General features: G+C 41.9%; 1 protein-coding gene across 3 annotated transcripts; it reads right to left on the bottom strand.

Annotated features, from left to right (window-relative positions):
• Positions 1-1,725: 1,725 nt before the first annotated feature.
• On the bottom strand, positions 1,726-27,531 carry LOC139408974 (guanine nucleotide-binding protein subunit beta-4). 3 transcript variants are annotated; one of them, XM_071153514.1, is made up of 11 exons: positions 27,302-27,531; positions 22,278-22,368; positions 14,919-15,052; positions 14,617-14,655; positions 13,922-14,028; positions 12,501-12,564; positions 11,862-12,024; positions 11,311-11,377; positions 9,439-9,640; positions 2,408-2,624; positions 1,726-2,140 (listed from the first exon to the last, which is right to left on the bottom strand). In XM_071153514.1, exons 3-11 carry the CDS (start codon positions 14,973-14,975, stop codon positions 2,034-2,036), a joined length of 1,023 nt encoding a protein of 340 aa, XP_071009615.1. In that variant the 5' UTR covers positions 14,976-15,052; positions 22,278-22,368; positions 27,302-27,531; the 3' UTR covers positions 1,726-2,033. The 3 variants fall into 3 exon arrangements, with proteins under 3 accessions (XP_071009615.1, XP_071009616.1, XP_071009614.1); XM_071153515.1 differs by lacking the exon at positions 22,278-22,368; XM_071153513.1 differs by lacking the exon at positions 27,302-27,531 and having other exon boundaries at positions 22,278-22,762.
• Positions 27,532-27,920: the final 389 nt, after the last annotated feature.

Raw genomic sequence — 27,920 nt, 5'->3', positions numbered from 1 at the left:
TTATCTAGATATTTTAGGATGTTATGGTGTATAACTCAAAAATAGGCACCCTTATTGAAGCGTTGCCTCCCAACCAAAGTTATCTTGCGAGGAAAACGGAAAATGACTGATGCACAAACTAACAAAGTATTGTGAGAGATACTCCCTTTCCTCTATTGGTGAGTATGTTGCATGTGCTCTTTGCTTACATTTGGACTACAGTTTGTTGTGTATGTGTGCATTATCTAGCTCTCTACCAAGTGTACTTTCTTTGCTAGCAATACTTAAAACTGTTTATAACATTTGTTTTGGTGAGAAGAAACGTTACGTGTTAAATACAGACACATTTTTTTTCAAGCATTTCTTTTTTTACAGGCTCGTGGTGGCACTAGTGTGATTTTGAGTGGCTGACGAGATTTCTGAACCAAGAGCGTTACATTCCACACTCAACTAAACCACCCTATTGATGGTCATCAAGATTTTTTTTTTAATCCCTAGAATTGAAGAGGACATAGCAAAAAGCTATTACAGGCATCTTCCCTCATGTCCACTCATAGGGAAGGAATTACGAGAGTCACTCACTCACGTCTTTCCTTTTCACATCTTTTCACAATGCTTCTACTGACCAGCCTATGGTAGAGATTGTATAGACTGCCAGCATTTCTGGTTCTCAGTACTTATTTAGTCTTACGATACAGGCTTGAGCTAGCTCCAGGATCACATTCCTAGTAAACCCCCCCCCCCCCCCCCCTGTCAGTTTGGGGCCCTACGTTTCAGACCTTTTGGTCCTAGGTTTCAGACCGGCCCCCGTCTCCATCCGCAGTGGAGACGTAAAGGCTTTGGGGTATATGCAGTAAAGTCTCTATTAGTGAATGATCGCAACATATTTATTCCATATCACACTGTTGTTGATTTGCAAGGCGTGGGAGTGATGTTATACTATTCGCCATACAACAGCGGTTTTGAACACAGCCCGAGACCCCTGCGAGTGTCTCTCTAGGCTGTCGTTTCACGCTGTTTGAGTTTGTTAGAGGGGCTTAGCGAGACTGCGCCTCCAAACAACTACGGGAGCTGTGTATCAATACCTAGTTAAACCAGTTTCTAGAAAAGGGATTGGGCTAAAACGCTGCCAAGACTAAAACCTAACCTTTGTAGTCTAGAAGCTGTCTCTACAAACGACCACAACGGCTCTGTTTAGAAAAGAAAGCCATGTTTGTTTAGAGGAATGCCAACAGATCACAACTCCTATCGTTACCGCAATCATCAACATATGAATATACAGTATTATAGTTATAGAATGTGAGTATACCTTTGCCGGTAGACCATCACACGCACATACACACACTCACACACACATGCATACTGACATGTACATTATGTTGTACATGGGGCAAGTGACAAAATCGGAATTGTGTTATCGTGTAGTACTGTGAATATTATATACATTAAACAAGTAAAACATAAGGCAAAAAAAACTAAACAAAACAAAAAAACTCAAGGGTGGGAAATAAACTACAAAAGTATATACATACACATTATATGTGGATATATGATGCATATATACACACATAATGCTATACATATATACTGTATTTATATATACATTTACATACACAGACTGTCCTCTAATTTGGCGGTAACCACGGTAACATGCGCTCTATTCCCCCCTGTCTGAAAAGAAGAGGGGATGCCAGGTTTTTTTTTTTTTTTTTTTTTTTGCAAATGTTTTAAAATCTCGTCTCATCATTTATTTTTTATTGGACACTAACTGTACGTACTTGAAAACCTCTGTGTAATAGGTGGGTAAAAAAACGTCACTTGGAAAGGTAGAAAGAGTTGTTACTTTCCCACAGCGGCGCTGGCTGTGGCTTGGAGGGTGGTTGGGTGAGGGGATGAGTTGGACAGGGGGGACTTTGCCTGTGTTGTGGAGTTGGTGGTGGGTTGGTGGAGAGGGGAGAAGACACAGTGTTCACCCTCAAGTCCAGCCCTGTGGTGTGGGTGGGTGGGTTGGTGGAGGGGGGGATAGAGGAGGAGGTGGGGGTGATGTGGAGGGTTTAGTTCCAGATTCGGAGGAAACTGTCCCATGAGCCCGTAGCTACGGCCATGCCGTCGTCTGTCACGCCTAAACAGCTCACCCTGTTGTCGTGACCGGCCAGGACACCTAGAAAGAGAGAGGGAAAGAAACAATTTAAGGGTGATTAGGAGGCATTGTGAGTCATAGTACAGACAGTGTTTCACCAACTACTGTATGTACTGACTGTAAGTTGCTGTCCATAAGTGTGACTGCCAAATGAGTGCCTAGCACAAAAATCTGCATTATGTCCCTTCCTCTAACCTCAAGGGAGGTACCAAGAAAAGGTTGCATTTATTTTATTTTTTAAAGGGATTGGAATCCGTGCACTAGCTCCCTCAGCTCCCCCCACTGTACCTGCGCGCTCGGCCTTGAGGGTGTCCCACACGTTGCAGTTGAAGTCGTCGTAGCCAGCCAGCAGCAGGCGGCCACTCTTGGAGAAGGCCACCGAGGTGATGCCGCAGATGATGTTGTCGTGCGAGTACATCATCAGCTCTTGGTCAGCACGCAGGTCGAACAGTCGACAGGTGGCGTCGTCCGAGCCCGTGGTAAAGGCGTTGCCGTTGGGGAAGAACTGCACCACAGAGAGAATGGGTTAGGTATATTGAATTAAGTTATTTTTGTTATAGTGTATTGTGTCATACTCACTGTTTAATCTAATGTCTATGACATGATGTTTTGTAATAATTTGTGTTACTGTATCAGTCATATTCTATGGTGTTCCTTTTTAAAGGCGTCAGCATGCTCTAGCTCAGCTGGCGCCAAGCGAACTCGGCTAGCCGAAACAAACAAACGTGCTGGCATACTCCCTTAAAAGACCTTTGCTTGAAAAATGACAAAAAAGCGACAATAGCACTGTTTGTCCATTTTGAGACACCGTAGTCAGTATACACTTCCTCAAAATAGTCAGAATTGATTTAAGATAACTCAAGAAATCTGTCATTCATTTTGACGTTTTTGCCGAAGAGGTGTTAGTCACGCAATTTTACATCTAACTAAGATTGTTGGTGCAGTATTTTACAATGAAAAAATGTACATTAAAACGAGTCATCTCTCGTTGAATGACAACAAAGACTTTATTGAAGAATCCCTACTGTTGACCAATCACCGTCGAAGACGTCGGCTCCAAACATCGGCTTGCATCCAGAATAAATGCTGTGTGCCCGAAAAGTCGAAACGAAAACGTCACAAAATGTCATCATAATATATGCACGAACTCTACTGAACTGTTTCGGCTGGGAAGCATGCCGTAACACGACAGGGTCGAGCGAGTAGAGATACCCAAACAGTAAATATACACTGAGTGTACAAAACATGAAGAACACATGCTCTTTCCATGACATAAGACTGACCAGGTGAAAGCTATAATCCCTTTGTCATATATTGTCATATTATGTCTTGTTCCTGTTCTTTCTCTTCACTCCGTCTCCCTCTGCTGGTCGTATTAGGTTACCTTCTCTTCCTCTCCTTCCCCCAGCTGTTCCTCATCTTCTCTAACTACCTCGTTCACCCTTTTCCCACCTGTTCCCTTTTTCCCTCTGATTAGGTCTCTATTTCTCTCTCTGTTCCTGCTTCTGTCTTTGTCAGATTCTCGTTTGAGTTTCTCATGCCAGAACCAAACTATCGTCTCGTTTGCTTCACCCTTGTCCTGTCCTGTCGGAATCTGCCTGTTCATCTGATGCTACGTGTGATCAGGTACCTCTGTCCTCTACGACCCGCGCCTACCCAGAGAGACCAGCAGTCTGTCGCCGCTAACCCAGCTATTCTCCTCTGCTGCTAAGAAGGGGACTCTAACCCAGCTATTCTCCTCTGCTGCTAAGAAGGGGGACTCTTCTGTGAATATCAGAAGGACTTTATGATTCATTTGTCGCCCTCTCTGCGGGTTGTCTATTTTGCCATTATATACATTTGAAGAGGATCTATGTCTTCCCTGTGTTTTGACATTAAAGGACTCTGTTTTTGTTAAACCGCTTTTGGGTCCTCACTCAGGTGCATAACACCCTTATTGATGTCACTTGTTAATTCCACTTCAATCAGTGTAGATGAAGGGGAGGAGACAGGTTAAAGAAGTTCCTGTTCCCAAGAAAGCTAAGGTAACTGAGCTAAACGACTACCGCCCCGTAGCACTCACTTCCGTCATCATGAAGTGCTTTGAGAGACTAGTCAAGGACCATATCACCGACACCCTACCCGACACCCTAGACCCACTCCAATTTGCTTACCGCCCAAATAGGTCCACAGACGATGCAATCTCAACCACACTGCACACTGCCCTAACCCATCTGGACAAGAGGAATACCTATGTGAGAATGCTGTTCATCGACTACAGCTCGGCATAGTACCCTCCAAGCTCGTCATCAAGCTCGAGACCCTGGGTCTCGACCCCGCCCTGTGCAACTGGGTACTGGACTTCCTGACGGGCCGCCCCCAGGTGGTGAGGGTAGGCAACAACATCTCCACCCCGCTGATCCTCAACACTGGGGCCCCACAAGGGTGCGTTCTGAGCCCTCTCCTGTACTCCCTGTTCACCCACGACTGCGTGGCCACGCACGCCTCCAACTCAATCATCAAGTTTGCGGACGACACAACAGTGGTAGGCTTGATTACCAACAACGACGAGACGGCCCACAGGGAGGAGGTGAGGGCCCTCGGAGTGTGGTGTCAGGAAAATAACCTCACACTCAACGTCAACAAAACTAAGGAGATGATTGTGGACTTCAGGAAACAGCAGAGGGAACACCCCCCTATCCACATCGATGGAACAGTAGTGGAGAGGGTAGCAAGTTTTAAGTTCCTCGGCATACACATCACAGACAAACTGAATTGGTCCACTCACACAGACAGCATCGTGAAGAAGGCGCAGCAGCGCCTCTTCAACCTCAGGAGGCTGAAGAAATTTGGTTTGTCACCAAAAGCACTCACAAACTTCTACAGATGCACAATCGAGAGCATCCTGGCGGGCTGTATCACCGCCTGGTACGGCAACTGCTCCGCCCACAACCGTAAGGCTCTCCAGAGGGTAGTGAGGTCTGCACAACGCATCACCGGGGGCAAACTACCTGCCCTCCAGGACACCTACACCACCCGATGTTACAGGAAGGCCATAAAGATCATCAAGGACATCAACCACCCGAGCCACTGCCTGTTCACCCCGCTATCATCCAGAAGGCGAGGTCAGTACAGGTGCATCAAAGCTGGGACCGAGAGACTGAAAAACAGCTTCTATCTCAAGGCCATCAGACTGTTAAACAGCCACCACTAACATTGAGTGGCTGCTGCCAACACACTGACACTGACACTGACTCAACTCCAGCCACTTTAATAATGGGAATTGATGGGAAATGATGTAAATATATCACTAGCCACTTTAAACAATGCTACCTTATATAATGTTACTTACCCTACATTATTCATCTCATATGCATACGTATATACTGTACTCTATATCATCGACTCCATTCTTATGTAATACATGTATCACTAGCCACTTTAACTATGCCACTTTGTTTACATACTCACCTCATGTACAGTGCCTTGCGAAAGTATTCGGCCCCCTTGAACTTTGCGACCTTTTGCCACATTTCAGGCTTCAAACATAAAGATATAAAACTGTATTTTTTTGTGAAGAATCAACAACAAGTGGGACACAATCATGAAGTGGAACGACATTTATTGGATATTTCAAACTTCTTTACCAAATAAAAAACTGAAAAATTGGGCGTGCAAAATTATTCAGCCCCCTTAAGTTAATACTTTGTAGCGCCACCTTTTGCTGCGATTACAGCTGTAAGTCGCTTGGGGTATGTCTCTATCAGTTTTGCACATCGAGAGACTGACATTTTTTCCCATTCCTCCTTGCAAAACAGCTCGAGCTCAGTGAGGTTGGATGGAGAGCATTTGTGAACAGCAGTTTTCAGTTATTTCCACAGATTCTCAATTGGATTCAGGTCTGGACTTTGAATTGGTCATTCTAACACCTGGATATGTTTATTTTTGAACCATTCCATTGTAGATTTTGCTTTATGTTTTGGATCATTGTCTTGTTGGAAGACAAATCTCCGTCCCAGTCTCAGGTCTTTTGCAGACTCCATCAGGTTTTCTTCCAGAATGGTCCTGTATTTTGCTCCATCCATCTTCCCATCAATTTTAACCATCTTCCCTGTCCCTGCTGAAGAAAAGCAGGCCCAAACCATGATGCTGCCACCACCATGTTTGACAGTGGGGATGGTGTGTTCAGCTGTGTTGCTTTTACGCCAAACATAACGTTTTGCATTGTTGCCAAAAAGTTCAATTTTGGTTTCATCTGACCAGAGCACCTTCTTCCACATGTTTGGTGTGTCTCCCAGGTGGCTTGTGGCAAACTTTAAACAACACTTTCTATGGATATCTTTAAGAAATGGCTTTCTTCTTGCCACTCTTCCATAAAGGCCAGATTTGTGCAATATACGACTGATTGTTGTCCTATGGACAGAGTCTCCCACCTCAGCTGTAGATCTCTGCAGTTCATCCAGAGTGATCATGGGCCTCTTGGCTGTATCTCTGATCAGTCTTCTCCTTGTATGAGCTGAAAGTTTAGAGGGACGGCCAGGTCTTGGTAGATTTGCAGTGGTCTGATACTCCTTCCATTTCAATATTATCGCTTACACAGGGCTCCTTGGGATGTTTAAAGCTTGGGAAATCTTTTTGTATCCAAATCCGGCTTTAAACTTCTTCACAACAGTATCTCGGACCTGCCTGGTGTGTTCCTTGTTCTTCATGATGCCCTCTGCCCTTTTAACGGACCTCTGAGACTATCACAGTGCAGGTGCATTTATACGGAGACTTGATTACACACAGGTGGATTGTATTTATCATCATTAGTCATTTAGGTCAACATTGGATCATTCAGAGATCATCACTGAACTTCTGGAGAGAGTTTGCTGCACTGAAAGTTAAGGGGCTGAATAATTTTGCACGCCCAATTTTTCAGTTTTTGATTTGTTAAAAAAGTTTGAAATATCCAATAAATGTCGTTCCACTTCATGATTGTGTCCCACTTGTTGTTGATTCTTCACAAAAGAATACAGTTTTATATCTTTATGTTTGAAGCCTGAAATGTGGCAAAAGGTCGCAAAGTTCAAGGGGGCCGAATACTTTCGCAAGGCACTGTATATACTGTACTCGATACCATCTACTGTATCCTGCCTATGCTGCTCTGTACCATCACTCATTCATATATCCTTATGTACATATTCTTTATCCCCTTACACTGTGTATAAGACAGTAGTTTTGGAATTGTTAGTTAGATTACTTGTTGGTTATTACTGCATTGTCGGAACTAGAAGCACAAGCATTTCGCTACACTCGCATTAACATCTGCTAACCATGTGTATGTGACAAATAAAATTTGATTTGATTTGAAGAAGGATTTTTAAACCAATTGAGAAATGGATTGTACAGTGCCTTCGGAATTATTCAGACCCCTTGACTTTTTCCACATTTTGTTACGTTACAGATGGATTTTTAAAAAATTTAAAAAAATTTAAGAAAGGGAAATACTCAGCAATCTACACACAATACCCCATAATGACAAAGCAAAAACAGGTTTAGAAAAAAACTGAAATACCTTAATAACATAAGTATTCAGCCCCTTTGCTATCAGACTCGAAATTGAGTTCAGGTGCATCCTGTTTCCATTGAGTCCACCTGTGGTAAATTAATTTGACTGGATATGATTTGGAAAGGCACACACCTGTCTATATAAGGTCCCACAGTTGACAGTGTATGTCAGAGCAAAAACCAAGCCATGAGGTCAAAGGAATTGTCCGTAGAGCTCCGAGACAGGATTGTGTCGAGGCACAGATCTGGTGAAGGGTACCAAAACATTTCTGCACCTTTGAAGGTCCCCAAGAACATTGTGGCCTCCATCATTCTTAAATGGAAGAAGTTTGGAACCACCAAGGCTCTCCCTAGAGCAGGCCGCCCGGCCAACTGAGCAATCTGGGGAGAAGGGCCTTGGTCAGGGAGGTGACCAAGAACCTGATGGTCACTCTGACAGAAATCTAAAGTTCCTCTGTGGAGATGGAATAACCTTCCAGAAGGACAACCATCTCTGCAGCACTCCACCAATCAGACCTTTATGGACAGACGAAACCCACTCCTCAATAAAAGGCACATGACAACCCGCTTGGAGTTTGCCAAAAGGCATCTTAAGGACTCTCAGACCATGAGAAACAAGATTCTCTGGTCTGATGAAACCAAGATTAAACTCTTTGACCTGAATACCAATCGTCATGTCTAGAGGAAACCTGGAACCATCTACGGTGAAGCATGGTGGTGCCAGAATCATGTTGTGGGTATGTTTTTCAGCGGCATGGACACGGAGACTAGTCAGGATCGAGACAAAGATGAATAGAGCAAAGTACAGCGAGATCCTTAATGAAAACCTGCTCCAGAGTGCTCAAGACCTCAGACTGTGGCGAAGGTTCACCTTCCAACAGGACAACGACCCTAAGCACACAGCCAAGACAACACAGGAGTGGCTTCGGGACAAGTCTCTAAATGTCCTTCAGTAGCCCAGCCAGAGCCCGGACTTGAACCCAATCAAACATCTCTAGAGTGACCTAGAAATAGCTGTGTAGCAAAGCTCCCCATCCAACCTGACAGAGTTTGAGAGGATCTGCAGAAAAGAATGGGAGAAACTCCCCAAATTCAGGTGTGCCAAACTTGTAGCTTCATACCCAAGAAGACTCGATGCTGTAATGGCTGCCAAAGGTGCTTCAACAAAGGGTCTGAATACTTATGTAAATGTCATTTCATTTTTTTTTTTTATGTTTTATTAGCAAAATATTAGGAAAACCTGTTTTTGCTTTGTCATTATGGGGTATTGTGTGTAGATTGATGAGGGGAAAAATTGTTTTAATCAATTTTAAAATAAGGCTGTAACGTAAAAACAAATTGTGGAAAAAGTGTCTGAACACTTTCTGAAGGCACTGTTGGGGTATGGTAGTAGGTCTCAGGCACACCGGTTTGTGTCAAGCTGCAACATTGCTAGATTTTTCACTCTGAACAGTTTCCCGTGTGTATCAAGAATGGTCCACTACCCAAAGAACATCCAGCCAACTTGACACAACTGTGGGAAGCATTGGAGTCAACATGGGCCAGCATCCCTGTGGAATGCTTTTGACACCTTGTAGAGTCCATACCACCAACGAATTGAGGCTCAGTTTCTCTTTTCAGGATTAACATGACATAGTCAGACAAATCTGTGTCAAATTCTTGCAGTATTAGCAAAATCTAGTTTGGTAACCGGTCTGGTAACAGATGTTTGTCTGCTTTACAGTACCGTCCTACAATGTAAGGTTCTTCATAACAAATTGATACATATATTTCCTGTGCCTCCTACTCACACAGACGGCGTTGATGTCGGACACGTGACCAGTGAAGGACTGCCTGCACATGCCGTCCCGGACATCCCACAGCTTGGAGGACGCGTCACAGGCCCCCGACACAAAGGTCTTGAAGTCAGGGCTGAGGGACAGGCTCATCACGTCCCCCGTGTGGCCCGTGAAGCTGGTGGCCATCTGGCCAGTCTCGATGTCCCACAAAGCGCTGAGAGCAAGAGTGGGGGGGTAGGAGGAGGTATGAGTGTACAATGGAAATGTTAAGACTTGAAATGAATTGATGATGAATGGGGAGGTGCACTGGGTTCTCCTCTCTCTCTCTGTGTGTGTGTGTCAGTGTAGTCTGTAGGGTGGAGCGATGTCAACCTTTGTCCTATCGTGATTATGTAACCCATAAATCATTGTGATATACGATGCTATCGCCCCATATTGGCCAACCCAATTTGATTGAGTTTTTTTATTGAAAATAAGTTGGGCTATAGAGTGAAATCGAATGTGACTGGACGGGTCACAACAATATCCTGGGCAGAGGCTAAGTGCAGGCAAATCTTGTCCTAATATTCCTTTCTGGTGGAGGAGCTTCAGCATGGAGCAGGTTTGTGTGTGTGTTTGTGTGTCTGTTTGGAGCTCTGGGATGGAGCCGTGATTCTCTGAGGAATGGGCTGTCTTAACGCAGTGACGTCATTGGCTGGATAGAAACAGTCTACAGTCCTCAAAACTGGATAATAATTGCTTTATTTTGCCTCGTAAAATAATAGAAAAATAAATAATATTGTTTGTTCTATCTATCATACAATCTATCATAAATGCCTAGGCTTAGGCTATAGACTTTCATTCTTCAAAACCACAACTTTAGGACAACATCTTCGTAGGCTAGAATATTTGGGAATTAAACTGCTGCTCATAACTTGAATTGGCCTTAAAGCTTTTATGATAGGCCAGTAAGAGGAATGAGGATAAGTTATTGGCCATTTGGTTTTTTAATCTCGTTTGGAGGGATTTTCCCGGCCCATATGGATAATTTCTTTCTTAATAAACTCAAATTTGATTAAACTTGTCCTTCAATTTTTCTATAGGCTATTGATATTGTTTGTTCTCTCTCGTTATTAGTCCCCTGGCTACCTTGTGTTTTTAGGCTCAAATTATGTTTTGAGACGGAATGCCGTTACATTCATTGTTTTATCGGGAGAAAGCCATGCATAAAATGATGAAGCGTAGCCTATCGAATGGAGAGAGAAGGGAATATAGGCTACGTTCTTTTAAAACAGCTAAACACAAGATAGTTAATAAGGATTGTCTTATTTAAAAAAATGTTTTTTTAAATGAATAGGTTCAGGCTATAGACTAAAAGCCAATGCATCCGACAGAGAGAGAGAGCGAGAGAATATTGGACCTTTTGTACTGTTTTGGTGGAATTCTCTGCTCTGTTTACCCTACATTCCTCCCTTGCATTCTGTATACAACATATTTATTGAAATAGGTTATAGCAAATAGGAATAAGCAAATTACTCGGAATGTCACTTGTGTGCTCCCCTGCTGTGTGCTGGAGACTCCCGTTCTTTACTGCGGGGCAACCAGTCAAGTTCAAATAGGCTAAAGCATTGTCGGTCACATCACGATGCCGTTACAATTGACGATGGATGTCAATCATCGTCAATAGAAGATGCTATCGTATTATCATAACCCTAATAGTCTGTTTGAGTAGTATTCGCGGGAGCTGGCGTAGAGAGGGCTTTTGTAGCACCAGAAACCAGAACAAAACCAAGACAAAGCCTTATAAGAGCGGTGGATGCAAAGCTATTGGACAAAGGATATCATCTAGACACAAGTTGTGTTCCCCAAATAAGTGTTCCTCCCACACTAGATCAACAAACTCACCAGGTGGTGTCCCCGGAACTAGTCACAATCTGGTTGTCGTCCAGGAAACGACAGCAAGACAAATAGCCTGAAAAATAAAGGATGAAAATAACCATGCAGGCTTAATCCACACGATTCACATCAATACCATAACAAGCCATCACTGTGGTCTTCAGTGCATCCACTGCCCTTGTTCACCCCACATATTTGACAGTAGTGGACAGGTGTAAACAATATGGAGAAGAACTAGTCTCACCCGTATTCATAAACTATCTCAGAGTAGGACTGCTGATCTAATATTGTTTTTTCCTTTTAGATCATAATGAATAAGATTATATTAATTATGGGTGTAACTGATCCTAGACCAGCACTCCTACTCCGAGATGCTTTATGAAACGGGCCAAGATCTGCAGGGGATATTGAATAAGGGCAGAGGTGAGAAATGCTTTTGGAATGAAAAAAGGTTATCTGGGTTTAAACCACTCAAAAAAGTTGATGAGGTGAAATTGTGCTATTTCCTTTCTAAAATTGAGGTATTCCGCCTCTTAAAAAGAGCCTTCTCCAGTGTGTACCTGTGTGTCCGGGCAGCTCGCGGGTGACACGCACGTTGCCTTCACGGGTCTTCAGGCTGTAGATGGAGCAGATGTTGTCCAGGCCTCCGCACGCCACATAGTTCCCAGAGGGCGCGTATGCACAGGTCATCACCCAGGAGGAGCGCAGCGGGATGGCATGCATCTACGGAATACACACACACGATCAACGTCTGTTACCTCCAGGGTTGCAATCAAAAATTCATAAGCGTTAAGACTTGAAAGGAAGGACCAAATCCTAACTTGAGATCTGAACGCATAACCTGTAACCTGATCTGCAAGTTACGCGTGCAGATCTTATGTTAGGAACCTTCCTGAAGTGAATTGACATTCAATTCGGGAATAGAAATATCCTGGTAGAAAATAGGAGGAAATTATTTTCAGGCGAATTCACTTCCTAATATAACCTAAATGGTAATTGAATTGACCCCAAACGTGCCTTAGCTCAATCACCCAGGGGAGTGGAATGTGATGCAGTATACAGAGGAGAATCAAGGACAACGAGGATGGCACTGTTTGCTACAGTGTGAGGGGAGATATAGAGGATACTTTACTGGTGATTGTTTGTCTTTGATGTTATTTGAGAAAGGTTACACAGGTGCAGTTTAATGTAGGTCTCACCTTGTTTGTTGTGTAGCTGTCCCAAATGATCAATTTGCCATCCTGGGAGGCACTTACAAGTAACCTAGACGCCATTTAAAAAAAGAGAATGGTTTCAATATATTGAAGAGCTTGACCTGTCAGCACAGCACACTGGCATATATTCACAGGAACAAAAAAGCAATGAAACTAGTTAGAGCATACCTAATGCATGCATAACTAATGTAGCCAGAAAAGCTGCTGCTTCCAAAGCAGTTTAAATGTGGTGTGAACTCCAGAGCCCTCTCCCTCTTTCTCTCCCTCCCTCCCTCCTTCCCTCCGGTGGGACACCCCACATGCCAGGATTGCAGTGTGAACCGTCCAGGATAGCGACCACTTTGGATGAGCCATTTCATGTAATATTCATGGCCTCAGTCATCTGAAAGGCTCTACAGTCGAGAGGGGGGCAGGGAGAGACAGAGGGAGATAGAACGAGAGAAGGATAGAGGAGGGGATGGAGAGCAAGAGAAAAGTGGAGAGAGGGGGGGGGAAACAATAGAGAGAAAGAGGGAGGAAGAATAGAGAGGGGAGGTGATAGAGAGAATGAAGGAAAGAAAGAGAGAGGGAGAAAGATAAACAGAGAGCCTGCCCCACCCCCCATCCCCCTGCCACCAACTGCTTGTGTTTCCGTCTCTCCAGTGATAGGAAGTGGGTTGGCACCCATCTGTAGCGAGCCAAGCACACAATAAAGGGAGAGCTGTGCCGCTGAAATGTCAACTGCTGTATATAAAATAAACACAGGCTGTTTGTCCTCCAGGTGGTTCACCCAGAGTGCAGACGCACACTCTGGAAGTATTTGGGAGCAGTAAGAATGAGCTGGTAAGCATACATACTTGTAGTCCCATGGCTCACATATAAATCGAGCCTCAATTGGAAATCAGTCGGTCCAACTGTACTAGTGTGACTGGCAACAGTACACTGACTGGTAAAAATGTGCCACTGCTCTATGTGCCGTAGTATTGAACTAGCAGTCTATGGACTTTTTTTGTAATTGAAATGTTAATGGCTTTGGTTTGGAACAAAGTTTCTGTCCAAAACCCACAGGACACAAGCAGCCAGTGCTTAAGAATATGGAGGTTTAGTAGTAGTAGTAGTAGTAGTAGTAGTAGTTGTGTAGTTTTGAAGCAGTAGTGGTAGTAGTAGTAGTATATTAGTAGGATAGTAGCAGTAGTAGTACTAGTAGTAGTGGTACTAACTAGTAGTAGTACTACTAATAATAATTCATTTCATTTGTATAGTACTTTTCATTAGAGTTACCTCATAGGACTTATGCAACAATAAAAAGACAATAAAAGATTATTTAGAATCAAGGGGGTAAAGTAACAACACCAGAAGTAGAAGTATATTAGCAGTAGAAGCATAGTAGCAGTAGAAGTATTGCAGTAGCAGTAGTATTGTCAGACCTGGAGTCGGTGCCCCAGTGCATTGCATAGATCTTGGCGAGGTGGCCCCTGAGAGTGCGTCGCGTTCTCATCTGTATCCGGCCCACTGAGTCCAGACCAGCTGTGATCTACCAATACGCCAGGTCCAAAGGAAACAACATCAGCATAACCCAGCATGGTCATTCATACACTTCACACTAGTCCAAATATGTACATGTGAGTTTCATAGACTAATTGCTAGGCTATTTGCTTTATACCTACAGTGCATTCGGAAACTATTCAGACCCCTCAACTTTGTTCACATTTTGTTACGTTACAGCCTTATTCTAAAATAAATTACATTGTTTTTCCCCCTAATCAATCTACACACAATGCCCCATAATGACAAAGCAAAAAAAATCCATTTATCAGCCTTGAGATGTTTCTACAATTTGATTGGACATACATGGTACGCCCTGATACATGGTACATGGTAAGACTACAAAGACCTTGGGATTTCAGGTGGTCAAAAGAGGATCAAATTCAAGTGTAACAAAAAAAAAACTGCTCACTGGTTGTGATTGGAAAGAGCCTAAGGGGAGTCCTGTTTATTTAGACAAAGGTAAATGTTTGGCTGTATTTTATATCAAGCACACATGATAGCTTGATCCAAGCTATAACCGGCATTTAAATGTATTGTAAGTAAATGTGTAATCTTAATTTGTTGAATCCCTTACCTGCGAAAGAGTGGAGTCACTACAGGCTTTCCTAGCATCCTGTAACACAACAGCAACATGGCAATGTTCAGAGTTTGCGAGAGACAGAAAGAGTATATTGCAGAAAGTGGTCTAGTGTTAATATTATAATATGATTTAAATGGCTGATTGAAAATACTATCAAATGATCACCTGAAACGTTACTGTTCAGATTTCTTGAGTCAAGGATTCAATACACACACACACACACACACACACACACACACACACACACACACACACACACACACACACACACACTCAAACACACATACGCCCCATACCCGGATTTGATTGCGTAGTTGCTCCGCTTCCTGCCGTAACTGTTCCAGCTCGCTCATTGTCCCTCTGTGATGTGTTCAGGCCACGCTCCACTTGGAAAACTGGGTTTGTAAAAATCACACAGACCAGCTGACACCTGAAAAACACAGACAGATAGATAAACAGTCAGTCAGACGGACAGACACACTTTCAGAGGAGCACTTCCCTGGGCTGTAACAAACACGGACATCCTGAGGATGGGTCTGCTTTAGCCTGAATCGTGGGGCGCCGGCCTGTACCCAGACACAGGCACCAATCACCTCCAGTCTGGTTCAAAAGGCCATTTCAATGCACAAGGCTCTGAGTCGCTGACCTTTTCAATTCAATCAACCGGGTGTTTTGCATTGTGCTGTTTTAGCTCCCTGTCCTGCAATTGATTCTGTTTGAATATAATTTGACGTGCAAAGCAGGGGTGTAACTGTACTGTAACTGTACTGTAGCTCTATTGAGTGGATTGCGTTTATACACACACCCACGCTCGCACGCACACATACTGTACATACACACACTGGGCTGTGTGTGTGTCGCCACATCTTTTACCTAGGGGATTCTGAATGTGGGTCACGAGGCACTTACACACTCTCCAGAAATTTTTGGAGCACTGGGCCCCCCTCATTTTCCAGGACATTTTGCAGCCTGCTGTCCAGAATACAGCCCTGGGTTAATGTTTTAGTTCCATTTCTATAATTAGCAGCTAGGGCAGCATGCCTGTAAGATGTATTTTTTTTGTTCCACATTGGAAAACAAATAACGTTCATGATGTAGTAAAAAAATAAATATTTGCTACACATTTAATAGTGCTCGTCAAACTATTCATAGCAGGTGGTATTTCTGTTTATTGAATGCCCATGGGTGTATGATGCTTTATGAAATAAGGTTAACAAATAAGTGTTAAATAAGCATTAATAACCAAGCGTCAATGGCCTTTTCGCTAATAACCATGTTAAACCATGTTCTGCACTATGCAGAAATCGCTCCGCTATTTCCTGGTAGCTAAAATTCGAATAGTTCGCCTAATTCCAGTTTATGTGACACAACAAGCAAGTATAGTGTAGAGAATCATTGTATCATCTAAACCGCTGTGAAATATATTTTTCATAACCAAAAATATTGTATTTTCAGCTGTTTGAAGCTGGTGTACAAAACCGAAATGAACAGACGGAAAAACTAAACTTAAAAACTAAACTTAAGAACGGGAAGCACAGAAATTGCGCACATAGAACAGATTTACCACTTCTTAAGACTTCTTAGAATGACAGATCTAACACACATTTCTATGTGAATTAATTAATAAATTAATAATCTTAATTTACATAACAGCATACTCCTTCCATATAGCCTACATAATGCACATGCACTTGAATGCTATTTTACAACTTCATTCAAAATCAACATTATTTAGGGCTTAGGTCAAGACTGTTTGCCATTTTTTCTGACTGCAGAATTACAAAAAATGTACGTCTGCATGCTTTTGGCGTCAGGTAGGAGGCGCACTGACAAAAATAAGACAGTGGAGAAAGAAAGACTTTTGCCTGGGAATGACGTTTCCTTCATGACACCTGCTGACGCAAGCCACCTGCAGAGCCCCTGACGTCAGTTTACCAGTAAAATGCTGCTGCTGGTGCCTTAATGCAATATGATCCTTGAATAAATAATCCACTAGCTCATTTCCCCCCAACATCGGACTCGCCCTAACTTCGGACACTCTCTAGTGGCTGGAGGATTAAATCACTTTGAGCTCAACAGTTAAATGGCCGGGAAAATAACGGTACGTTTTGCGACTAAAGACACCCTTCTAGCTAGCTGACCACCAATTTCATTGCAGCGTATGTATAGTTAAGTTAGGTTTTGAGAGTCTTCAAATAAGTCATATATACAGTGCCTTGCGAAAGTATTCGGCCCCCTTGAACTTTGCGACCTTTTGCCACATTTCAGGCTTCAAACATAAAGATATAAAACTGTATTTGTTTGTGAAGAATCAACAAGTGGGACACAATCATGAAGTGGAACGACATTTATTGGATATTTCAAACTTTTTTAACAAATCAAAAACTTAAAAATTGGGCGTGCAAAATTATTCAGCCCCCTTAAGTTAATACTTTGTAGCGCCACCTTTTGCTGCGATTACAGCTCTAAGTCGCTTGGGGTATGTCTCTATCAGTTTTGCACATCGAGAGACTGAATTTTTTTCCCATTCCTCCTTGCAAAACAGCTCGAGCTCAGTGAGGTTGGATGGAGAGCATTTGTGAACAGCAGTTTTCAGTTCTTTCCACAGATTCTCGATTGGATTCAGGTCTGGACTTTGACTTGGCCATTCTAACACCTGGATATGTTTATTTTTGAACCATTCCATTGTAGATTTTGCTTTATGTTTTGGATCATTGTCTTGTTGGAAGACAAATCTCCGTCCCAGTCTCAGGTCTTTTGCAGACTCCATCAGGTTTTCTTCCAGAATGGTCCTGTATTTGGCTCCATCCATCTTCCCATCAATTTTAACCATCTTCCCTGTCCCTGCTGAAGAAAAGCAGGCCCAAACCATGATGCTGCCACCACCATGTTTGACAGTGGGGATGGTGTGTTCAGGGTGATGAGCTGTGTTGCTTTTACGCCAAACATAACGTTTTGCATTGTTGCCTAAAAGTTCAATTTTGGTTTCATCTGACCAGAGCACCTTCTTCAACATGTTTGGTGTGTCTCCCAGGTGGCTTGTGGCAAACTTTAAACGACACTTTTTATGGATATCTTTAAGAAATGGCTTTCTTCTTGCCACTCTTCCATAAAGGCCAGATTTGTGCAATATACGACTGATTGTTGTCCTATGGACAGAGTCTCCCACCTCAGCTGTAGATCTCTGCAGTTCATCCAGAGTGATCATGGGCCTATTGGCTGCATCTCTGATCAGTCTTCTCCTTGTATGAGCTGAAAGTTTAGAGGGACGGCCAGGTCTTGGTAGATTTGCAGTGGTCTGATACTCCTTCCATTTCAATATTATCGCTTACACAGTGCTCCTTGGGATGTTTAAAGCTTGGGAAATCGTTTTGTATCCAAATCCGGCTTTAAACTTCTTCACAACAGTATCTCGGACCTGCCTGGTGTGTTCCTTGTTCTTCATGATGCTCTCTGCGCTTTTAACGGACCTCTGAGACTATCACAGTGCAGGTGCATTTATACGGAGACTTGATTACACACAGGTGGATTGTATTTATCATCATTAGTAATTTAGGTCAACATTGGATCATTCAGAGATCCTCACTGAACTTCTGGAGAGAGTTTGCTGCACTGAAAGTAAAGGGGCTGAATAATTTTGCACGCCCAATTTTTCAGTTTTTGATTTGTTAAAAAAGTTTGAAATATCCAATAAATGTCGTTCCACTTCATGATTGTGTCCGACTTGTTGTTGATTCTTCACAAAAAATACAGTTTTATATCTTTATGTTTGAAGCCTGAAATGTGGCAAAAGGTCGCAAAGTTCAAGGGGGCCGAATACTTTCGCAAGGCACTGTATATATGCACATTTTGTGGGACACGCTGTATATTGTAAAATTTGACTGCGCGACAGACTACACATAATTTAATAACCAATTTTTTACCTACATTATTCATACTCATTTATATGTTAGTATTAAACTGTCAATCTACTTTCTCAAAACATAAGATTAATCTGTAAAATAAATAATGAGACATTATTTGGTTACAACACTGAAGAAGTCTACAGGAGGGTGCACCAGGCTACGCACTGAAAAGTTGACAGGCAAGTCTTTTTTTGTTTTTTTTACTGGAAGGCTAGGCAGCTAACTTTAGTCAACTATCAAGTAAACACTTTGGATACGAGGTTGGTGTCTCTTTTAAGAACAAAATGAAACAGATATATCTTGTAATTGAACAAAATAGTAAGGTAGCCAATAACTGCTGATAATACGGGAAGTATTTTTGTTGCTAAACCGCTTATCAAAAAGCTGATAGTAGTAGTATTTCCACTGAAATGTCAAACATGCTAATTGGTAACCCGTTAGCTAACATTTTTACGACACCAGTAATCACAAAACATGGCTTGATCACAAGATGACGCTGTTAGGGGCAGCAGGTAGCCTAGTGGTTAGAGCATTGGGTTAGTAACCGGAAGGTTGCGAGGTCGAATCCCCGAGCTGACGAGGTAAAAATCGTTCTACCCCTAAACAACAAACACCATCATTGAAAATAAGAATAAATCAAATAAATAAACTGTTGAAGGTAATATATTTCTTAAACACTGTTGAATATAACAATAATACGTGGGTCCTATGCTATACACTAGTGTACATGTCTCACTGGCCAACATAAAAGCTAATTTAATTTAAACTATTAGGCAGAAGACTATGCACAAAAGCTTAATTAAACCTGTTTGCGCATATGACATGCAAATGGAAAACAACAATCCTCAAAAGGTAGGTACTACATTTCTACAACAACAGACTTTAAAAGTCAGCCCTAATGGTTCAATTTGAATTGTTCTCGCATTTTGTAAACTACTCTAAAACTTCAGTTTGTGGTCAAATGACACACTTATGCCCCGTTCCAGAATCGAATTGCCCATATTTAGTGGTGTGTGGGATACAGACTGGCCGAGCAGCTTTCCTCCAGTGGTGGGAGATTGGGAGGCCCAGAGAATGGCACAGAGACAGGGATGACAAAGGGGAGCTCTGCGCTGGCTCCCTATTGTTTAGTGTGTGGCAGTGCTGCTTGGCACCACCTCAGCAGGCAGGCCCTAAGACTGGCCATGGGTGGGAAGCTCTCCACTCTACCCAGTGAAGACAGCCACCGCCCGCCCGCCCTGTTCAGCACAAATGTAACCAATGCCGAGACACACACCCGCGTGCGTGCGCATAAATGCCTTCACAAATCAACATGAAATACATAAATACGTGCATATGACTCTCTCTCAAACACAGACACAGACACACACTGACGCTATGTCTGCTGGGGTAAAGCAGAATTCACCTAGATGACCTCAAAGCACATAGTACTACCAGGCTGCATCTTCCCTGACATCCGCTCCATTTAAACAACGTCGCCGAGCAGTAATAGATTTTTTATTTGTACCGTTACACTTGCATCTGAAATTAGCACACCCACTTTTAGTTACAATTTTGAAGTGTAATACTATTGGGAATATTGTGTCTGATCACAAGGCCATTAACATGACCTCTCCTGGGAAGGTCACCATGTCAGACTTGTCTGTAACCTAATCCTAGGGATTACCATGGTTTCATATTTGTGTAATGTATCCAGCTTCATATTGAATAAGTGGATTGATTTTCCAAGTAACATTGTCTCTGGTGAATAGGTATTGCTGGCTGAATAGGAATCATTAACGTGTAATGCATGGGTTTGGTCTGATATGTGTGTGATTTCATGTTAAAACCTCTGCAATAGGCTAAAGCCATGTTTGTTATTGTTAATGTTTGGAGTGGTAGATGTTGGTCATATCATGCAATGAAAGTGTGATATGAGTAGGAAATGTCTTGAGAGAATTAAACAACATTGTGTGCATACACGTGTGTGTGTGTGTTGTGTTTGAGCGGGTGTAGGTGCACATGTTCTTGGGATGAAATCGTATGTCCATGTGTATGTTCTTCTAGCTCCAATGAGGTGACACATCTCTGCAGAGAGGTGGAGGTGGCCTAAACATTGGGTGAAAACAAAAGGAGGCAGGGCAGCCCCACCAGGTGACGACTTGTTCAGTTCACAGAACATTCAAAACATCTGGAGAATGGCGGAAATATCAGGTGACTTGACTTCCCAAATTATTTCCTGGACAAGCTGAGTATTTATATTGGTCAAGTGCAGCCATATGGAAATACATTAAATACATTCAGTATATGACAGACGCATATGGATATCAATCATGATCTTCATATCTTCTCTAATAAATCATTTGCCACTTAGGCCTACCACAAATCCACTGTAATTGTGACCATGAAAATATTTGCCCAGTATGTTTTTTCTACAGCCTACCTGTGCACAAAGAGCTACAGTATTACTGGTCAAAGTTTGCATACTATGATAACAGCAGTTGTAATGCTGTTTACCCTTTACAACACTTCTCTACAGATGTAGGATCTTAATTTGAGCCAGTTTGCTACAGCAGAAAAATTATAAGGAAATGTGAATTATTATGTGAATTATAATTAATGGACATTTTTGGAAGGGTTGATCAATTTTCGTAAGGGAAAATAAAGTCTGAAATGTCAAAGTTAAAATTACAAACTTCAGAAGCCTTTTAAAACCTCCAATACACTACAAGTTTTAAATGTCCTGCATTGCAGGCAAGTTCTCCTGCAACAGGGCGATCAAATTAAGGTCCTATATCTGTACCTCACTGATCTTGTTGGAGGACTCATTAAACCCGTCTTGTCAGGATATTGCTTAAAACTCTATAATCCTGCAGAAGTATAACAATAACTGATAGGCATACAGCTAAAACAAACACTGGGCTAGTTATAGGCTTAGACTATAACGATTAAAAATATGGCTGTAATTTCAATGCGGATTGTGGATAATTTTAGACAGATAACGTTAGCAGATACATGAAAGTTCCAACCTTGTTACAATACTGTTACAATGTTGTTACAATATTGTTACATTGTAACAGCACCACAACACACACACACACACACAGAGAGAACTGGAAGGTTATCTGTTCTCAGTGTTCTGACAGAATCTTGAACACGTGTTGCTTTGACAAGATTAAATATTGAGATATATTAGATTTTATATAATCTCCAAACAATATCAATGATGGTGGCATGCATTTTCAAGACTATGAAACTAAGCAATATGCGCGCCGTTACATTGGCAGCCTTGCTACAAATTGCCGCTCGAATGAAGGCAGAATGTCATCTATAATTGATGAATGTAAATGTAAATATATATATATATATATAATACTCCCGGTATCTTGCTCTACATATCTGAATAAGGCTTCGTTATATTCGTGAATATAGATGTTTATCCTATAGCCTACAGTAGGCTAGTTAATTTCCGTCCGACGGTGATTTGACAGTAAAAGGCCGCGTTTCGATAACACCGAATTTTCACCAATAAAAGCTTCACGAGAAAAACAGCAAGCCTTGAAATAGATAGAATTAGCTATTAAGATGACCACTACTCAACACGTCGCTTTTTAACGTATCAATTTCCCCCCTAATGTTTTGCAACCTCAATGCAAAACAAAGGCCGACATCACGCCGTATTGTAGGCTATAGCCTAGGGTTGACCCAAAGCAGGAAATAAAAGGCAAGAAAATGCTAAGAGATACAGCTCTCCAGAGCACACGTTATTACCTGAAACTGGATTTTTTAGGGGGGGGGGGGTTCCACGTCGTTCCAATCTGTGTCACAGTAGTCCGTTTTCAAATGGCATACATGGTCCCAGCTGTGAAAGAAATGTCAAGATAGCGCTATTAGTTTTCAGACAATTTAACAGATTTAAAGGGCCAGCCAGTCGCGCAACTCTGGCAGGATTAGACTGAACGTTCACCAAGCAATCTAATCACCACACCCATGAAGAAACTGGGAACATGGCAACAGCCTACACCGAGGGGTGCACTCGCAGAGATGTCGTACATGTTCATTTTACTCATTCCTAAAACACGTTTAAACGTATTCTTAAGACAATATCTTGATTTATATCAGTAATTTTTCTCCACTTAGAGAAGTGTCCCGTTTTCTTGTACAATAAGGACCAGATCAATCGTGTCGCAATAGCTTTGTTTCACCCACAGGAAAATGGTATTGACTGTCAGCTCCCTCAACAAAAAGAAAGAACTGAGTACAGGAAACAAATTGTTACAGTGTAGGTGAACACCTATCGCGGAGGTCTGAACGATACGATATTGTTTTAAAATGTTATTCTTGGTTTAAGGAGCTTGTAACGCCGACTACATGTTTTATTCCTTTCTTCATCATGTTGTATGGTTACAGTTGTGGCTTCTGAGCCATACAGTGGATTGAGCATTGGGAAGTAGGCTAAAGTGTGCAGGAAGGGGATGACAGAGTGCTTTACTATCAGGCAATTACAATGTAATTCAGTGTTTTCTAAATGTTCATAAGTGATTATCAATGCAAGTTGTTTTGAAGACTTTGTCAGTTCTGTGTGATTAGGCCTTCACTATTTTTCTCTTGATATGCAAAACATAACCAAAACATGAATTGCCATATTGAATACTATGTTCTTACAATACAAAACACTTAGTTCTTACTGTAATAGGCTAAATGTTTTGGCTTATGTAGGCAAGTACCAATGAATTATCTAGATATATTGTAGTAGTGAAATAAAATGATTATTGGGATAACCATTATACACACCTAGGGCATACTTATACAGACTACCTATAGGCCTGCACATTCATCCAATCCTGGAGATCTCTCACATTGTGCACACACTAAAAGTGCCAGTTAAATTTAGCTATATGTTTCTGGTGTTCTGAACCTGTATCATATGATTCATCATGTACGTGTTTAGTCATTTCTGATCATTCTTGATAGCACCAGGGAAAGGTGTGTCTGGTCTGGCTCCAGTGTAAAGGGGGTAAATAGTAGAATAGGATTTCTCTCCATTAGGACATGCTGAATTTTTTATGGGGCCAATGAAAGAGAGCAGTGGGATAGGCTTTTCCTCATCTCTGCGAGAGCTATAATCAATGAAGGGGAGATGAAAGTTGCACAGCCCTTGGTTTCCTTTTGGAATAGCATGGGGTCAGATTAAGTCTAATTGAATTCACACAGCAGTAGATTACCTCAGTCGATCCCTTTTCCTAAATGCATTATAGGGATTAGGATTAAAATAATAGCTAGTAGAGAGTCACATGTTGTTAATTCGAGGATGTAGGCCTATGTTGCAGGGTTTGATATGCTGTGGAGGCCATTAACATACATCAAAAAGACTGATGAAAATCACAGGATGTCATAATTTTAAATGCAACCGAATGATTTTGCCAATTCATGTCTGAAATGATGTAACATTTAACTATTCTGAGGTGTGAACATCACCACAACAAGACAGAACATAATCTATTCCTGTCAAATTTTGGCAGTGCTCTCGCAGTTTTATATCAACGTCATATATTCCAATATTAGCTGATATCTCTCGTTTCTCCGAAAAAAAAGAGGTGTTAGTCACGTCCCCTGTAACACAACACAGGGCAAATTACATTTAGTTTTGTTTTGTAACCTTTTCAGCTAGGTGTGGCTAAATGCAATATTCTGGCCTGGGCAGCCCTAATATTGCCGTATATAAATGTTGTTGAGACAAAACCTTGCTCACCTTGACAACTGCACAATAATGTTAGTAGCTTTGTAGCCAATAATCAAATTCAGATGAATCTATGAAAAATCATAACAGATTTCTATTTCCAATAAAAGCAAGGCCACAACAATCAAGTCAGTAAACTATCAAGTAAATGAACTGAAATGCATCCCAGTGGCTTTCTTTCTTTCGGGCTTGGTGATTAGATGTGAAGGGTAAAATAGCAATGTAATTTATTATCTTAAATCACATTGGGGTTTTTTGTAATCGTTTTTGTAATCAACCCTCCAACCATCTCATAGGTGTCATCCATCCCATATTGAAAGAGTTCATTAACCAACTGAAAATCAGAGTCAGGGTGTCCAGCAAGCGGCACATCATTCTTCAATCTGATCCCTTGGTCAATCGCTTGGCAACCAAAAGGAGAGGGAGGGAGCGAATTGCACTGTAAAAATAGAACATCAATAGCTTGATGTCTGGAAAAAAAAAGATGCTGCAGAAGCTATAAATAGCCTCAGAGCTCTGGACCAGGTACCCTGTGTGTACAATATCTCTATTGTCTTCCAGCCATGACAGATAACCATTTTCACACATCCTAACCTACCGTTGCAATGGGAACTGTCTAAAACTGAGACACAGTAACACTTCGTAAAACACTTAGGAGAAAATTGAGAGATTGGGGAATTTTGCTTGCTTAAATACTGTATCTGATGAAGATGATGCATTGATATCCTTAATTAACAAATGTCCCCTTGATTGCTGAAATTATTTACATTATGGTAAAAAATGTGACTGTAATAATACAAGTGTAGGTAAAATAATTTGTCAATGCCTACTTTAATACCATACACTATAATAGCACACATAGGGTGTTACAAATTAATAGCCTGCAACAAGCAATCATACCAGATCACATAATCTCACTTTGAACTTCATTGCTACCATTTTAGGGTACATAATGCCCTTGGAGGACTGCTCCGAAACAGCCATTAACACAATATGTAGGTGCCCAAGTTGAGAGGAGATGAGAAGCACTAATGGGATATCATGCCAGAATAGCTTTTGATATGCTATTTTTATATGCGTTCCCATTTTTTTTTCACGCCTGATGTACTCCAATGACCTACATGTAGTACTGCCAGTGTATCAAAGGCAATTAAAACGTGTGCAAACAGTAAACCCTTAAAAGGCTATATCAGGCCACCAGACATATCTCCAGGGGAGGTTGGCTGTTGCCTGGGCAACCCTCACAAATGGCAACTGACGTCAAGAAGGTAGGAGAAATACCAGGGAGTGCCAGAGTTGTATGCATAATGGATCATTGAAAAAGGCCCTCTTGAAGAGTGCTAAAGTGACTTAAAATATGCGCACCTCTCTGGTTCAGCGCCTCCCTCTCTGCCACTCTACATCTGTGGAGGAGAATAGACATTGACACATCTAGAGTTGCACATGCTTTCACTGCCTGGCATGGCCCGACCCATTTGAAACGAGCCATTCGGAACAACTATTCATCAACCATCTCGCCATCTGATGAACAGACTGTAAAATAAATCCTTTAACATTTATATAATTTGGCATCCATTGTTTTGCGATGGCTGGTCTCGCCTTGTGTGCGGGCGTTGCTTATATACACTGGTGCTCTTTTGCATATGATAGAAAATATGGGCCCTGCTCTGTATTTCTACATGTGTATGCATAAGATGATTGTATACTCACTGAAACAAAGTCTGAAAAGACAATAAGATGAACAGTAAACCTCGCTCCCTATCCTAAACGTGATAAACCCTATAACCTATTCCAACGGGACCCACTGATGCTGTAGTTTTCCAAAACAATTCATCAATCTGAATCTCTTGGTGAACATAAAGCATAACTACAGGCAATACCTCTGCTCCATTGGAAGGTTAATGTCTTATCTCAGAGCTATTGTTGGCCCATAAGAGGCTGTCACAGTGGCAGCTTGCTGAAGTGTCCTCATCATTTCTGTGATAATGCCTCTCGTGCGGTGTCTGAGTCACACACTAGAGAAGCGTGACACTGATCGTAATAGTGCACCTCAGTACTATGCAGATGGAGTTGGCCAAGTATACACCAGATGTACACTGCCAGGGGATAAACACAAGCACATACACTGGAAAGTTGCTATGGTGCCTTACTTTAAATGGTTCTGACATTGTGGGAGAACCTACCAGCAGTGTTTCCATATTCAAAGACCACAACCAAATTGCATGAGTATTTGTTTTTGTTTTTAGGGAGGAAGCTCAAGAGGAAATGGACTATGAGAAGAAGTGAGAAAATGACAGTGTGGCAGTCCAGGGGAATCCCAATAAGACTTGCTCAAATCAGAGGTGTAATTAACAATACAAGACTTGAGCTGACCTGCAGTATGTTTCCTATGAAATGACTCAGGACAAAGTCATGTCTCTGTTGAATCTCTGAAATGTTCAACAGAGACATGCTCTCCATCTCTTTTTGAGAAATTAGGAAAAGGTCATTCCAGATCTGAATTGACAGTAACTGTTCTGATTCTATTAACTGTCAAGATATTTAAAAAATGAATTCCACTTGGCCCCTCTCTCTTCATCAAAAAATGATACACAAAAAAAGACTGCACCTCCCTTCACAGTCGAAACCCTGTGATACCCGATTACTAATTCATTAGTAAGCATAAGCCCGCAATTAATTTGATTTGACATTTTGGTGCACCCCAGGCTCAAGACATAAGAAAAGACCAAGCCATTACCTCAGACTTGTGTGGCAATGATGCACACACAAATGCACACACACACATACTCACACATACTCACACATACTCACACATACTCACACACACTCACACACACACACACACACACACACACACACACACACACACACACACACACACACACACACACACAAACACACACAAACACACACAAACACAAACACACCTTGCTTGGAGCCACACTCACAGCTGATGTGAGTCTGTCTTGCCTACTACAAAATCTTCTCATGCCATACACACATAAGACAATATGTACAAAAACAGCATTGACAGTAAAATGCATTCAGCTTTTACCTTTTTTTCAGTGCAGATAAGTGGGAGAGGAAGTAGGCGTTTTCCACATACGTCCTTAAGTACATGGACTGTAAGCAGACAGACGGTGTGTGGTTTCAGTTCTTCCTCTATGCTCAGTGACTGTGGATGTTGCAAGGAAGAGCAGTAATGTAAGAGAGAGCTGATGCATGAGGCTGAGGGCTGGATGTGTGTGTGTGTGCGTGTGTGTGTGTGTGTGTGTGTGTGTGTGTTGGCAGGCGGTGGGTGGGTGGGTGGGGGTGAGTGGTGGAGGGGGGCATGAGCAAAAGAGACCGTGGGTAGTATTTCTTTTTTTAAAGGGATAGAACTTTATTTCTGAGGGCAGCTTGATAATGGCAATCATTAAAATACCATGCAAGTTGCACACTGCAACCGTCAGAGCTGACAGCAACCTGATTCAATTAATCACCTGACCAAAATATGCAAATACATGATAATGGCTGCTAATAGTAGCCAAGTTACTGTTACTCGTTGTGTATTTATTCCATGTGTTATTATTTTTCTATTTCTCTTTTTTTGTTTCTGCATTGTTGAGAAGGGCCGTAAGTAAGCATTTCACTGTTCGTCTACACCTGTTGTTTACAAAGTTTATGACAAATAC

This window comes from Oncorhynchus clarkii, chromosome 5 (genome assembly GCF_045791955.1).
Source record: "Oncorhynchus clarkii lewisi isolate Uvic-CL-2024 chromosome 5, UVic_Ocla_1.0, whole genome shotgun sequence".
Classification (NCBI taxonomy): domain Eukaryota; kingdom Metazoa; phylum Chordata; class Actinopteri; order Salmoniformes; family Salmonidae; genus Oncorhynchus; species Oncorhynchus clarkii.
This window is presented reverse-complemented; position numbering and strand designations above follow the sequence as displayed.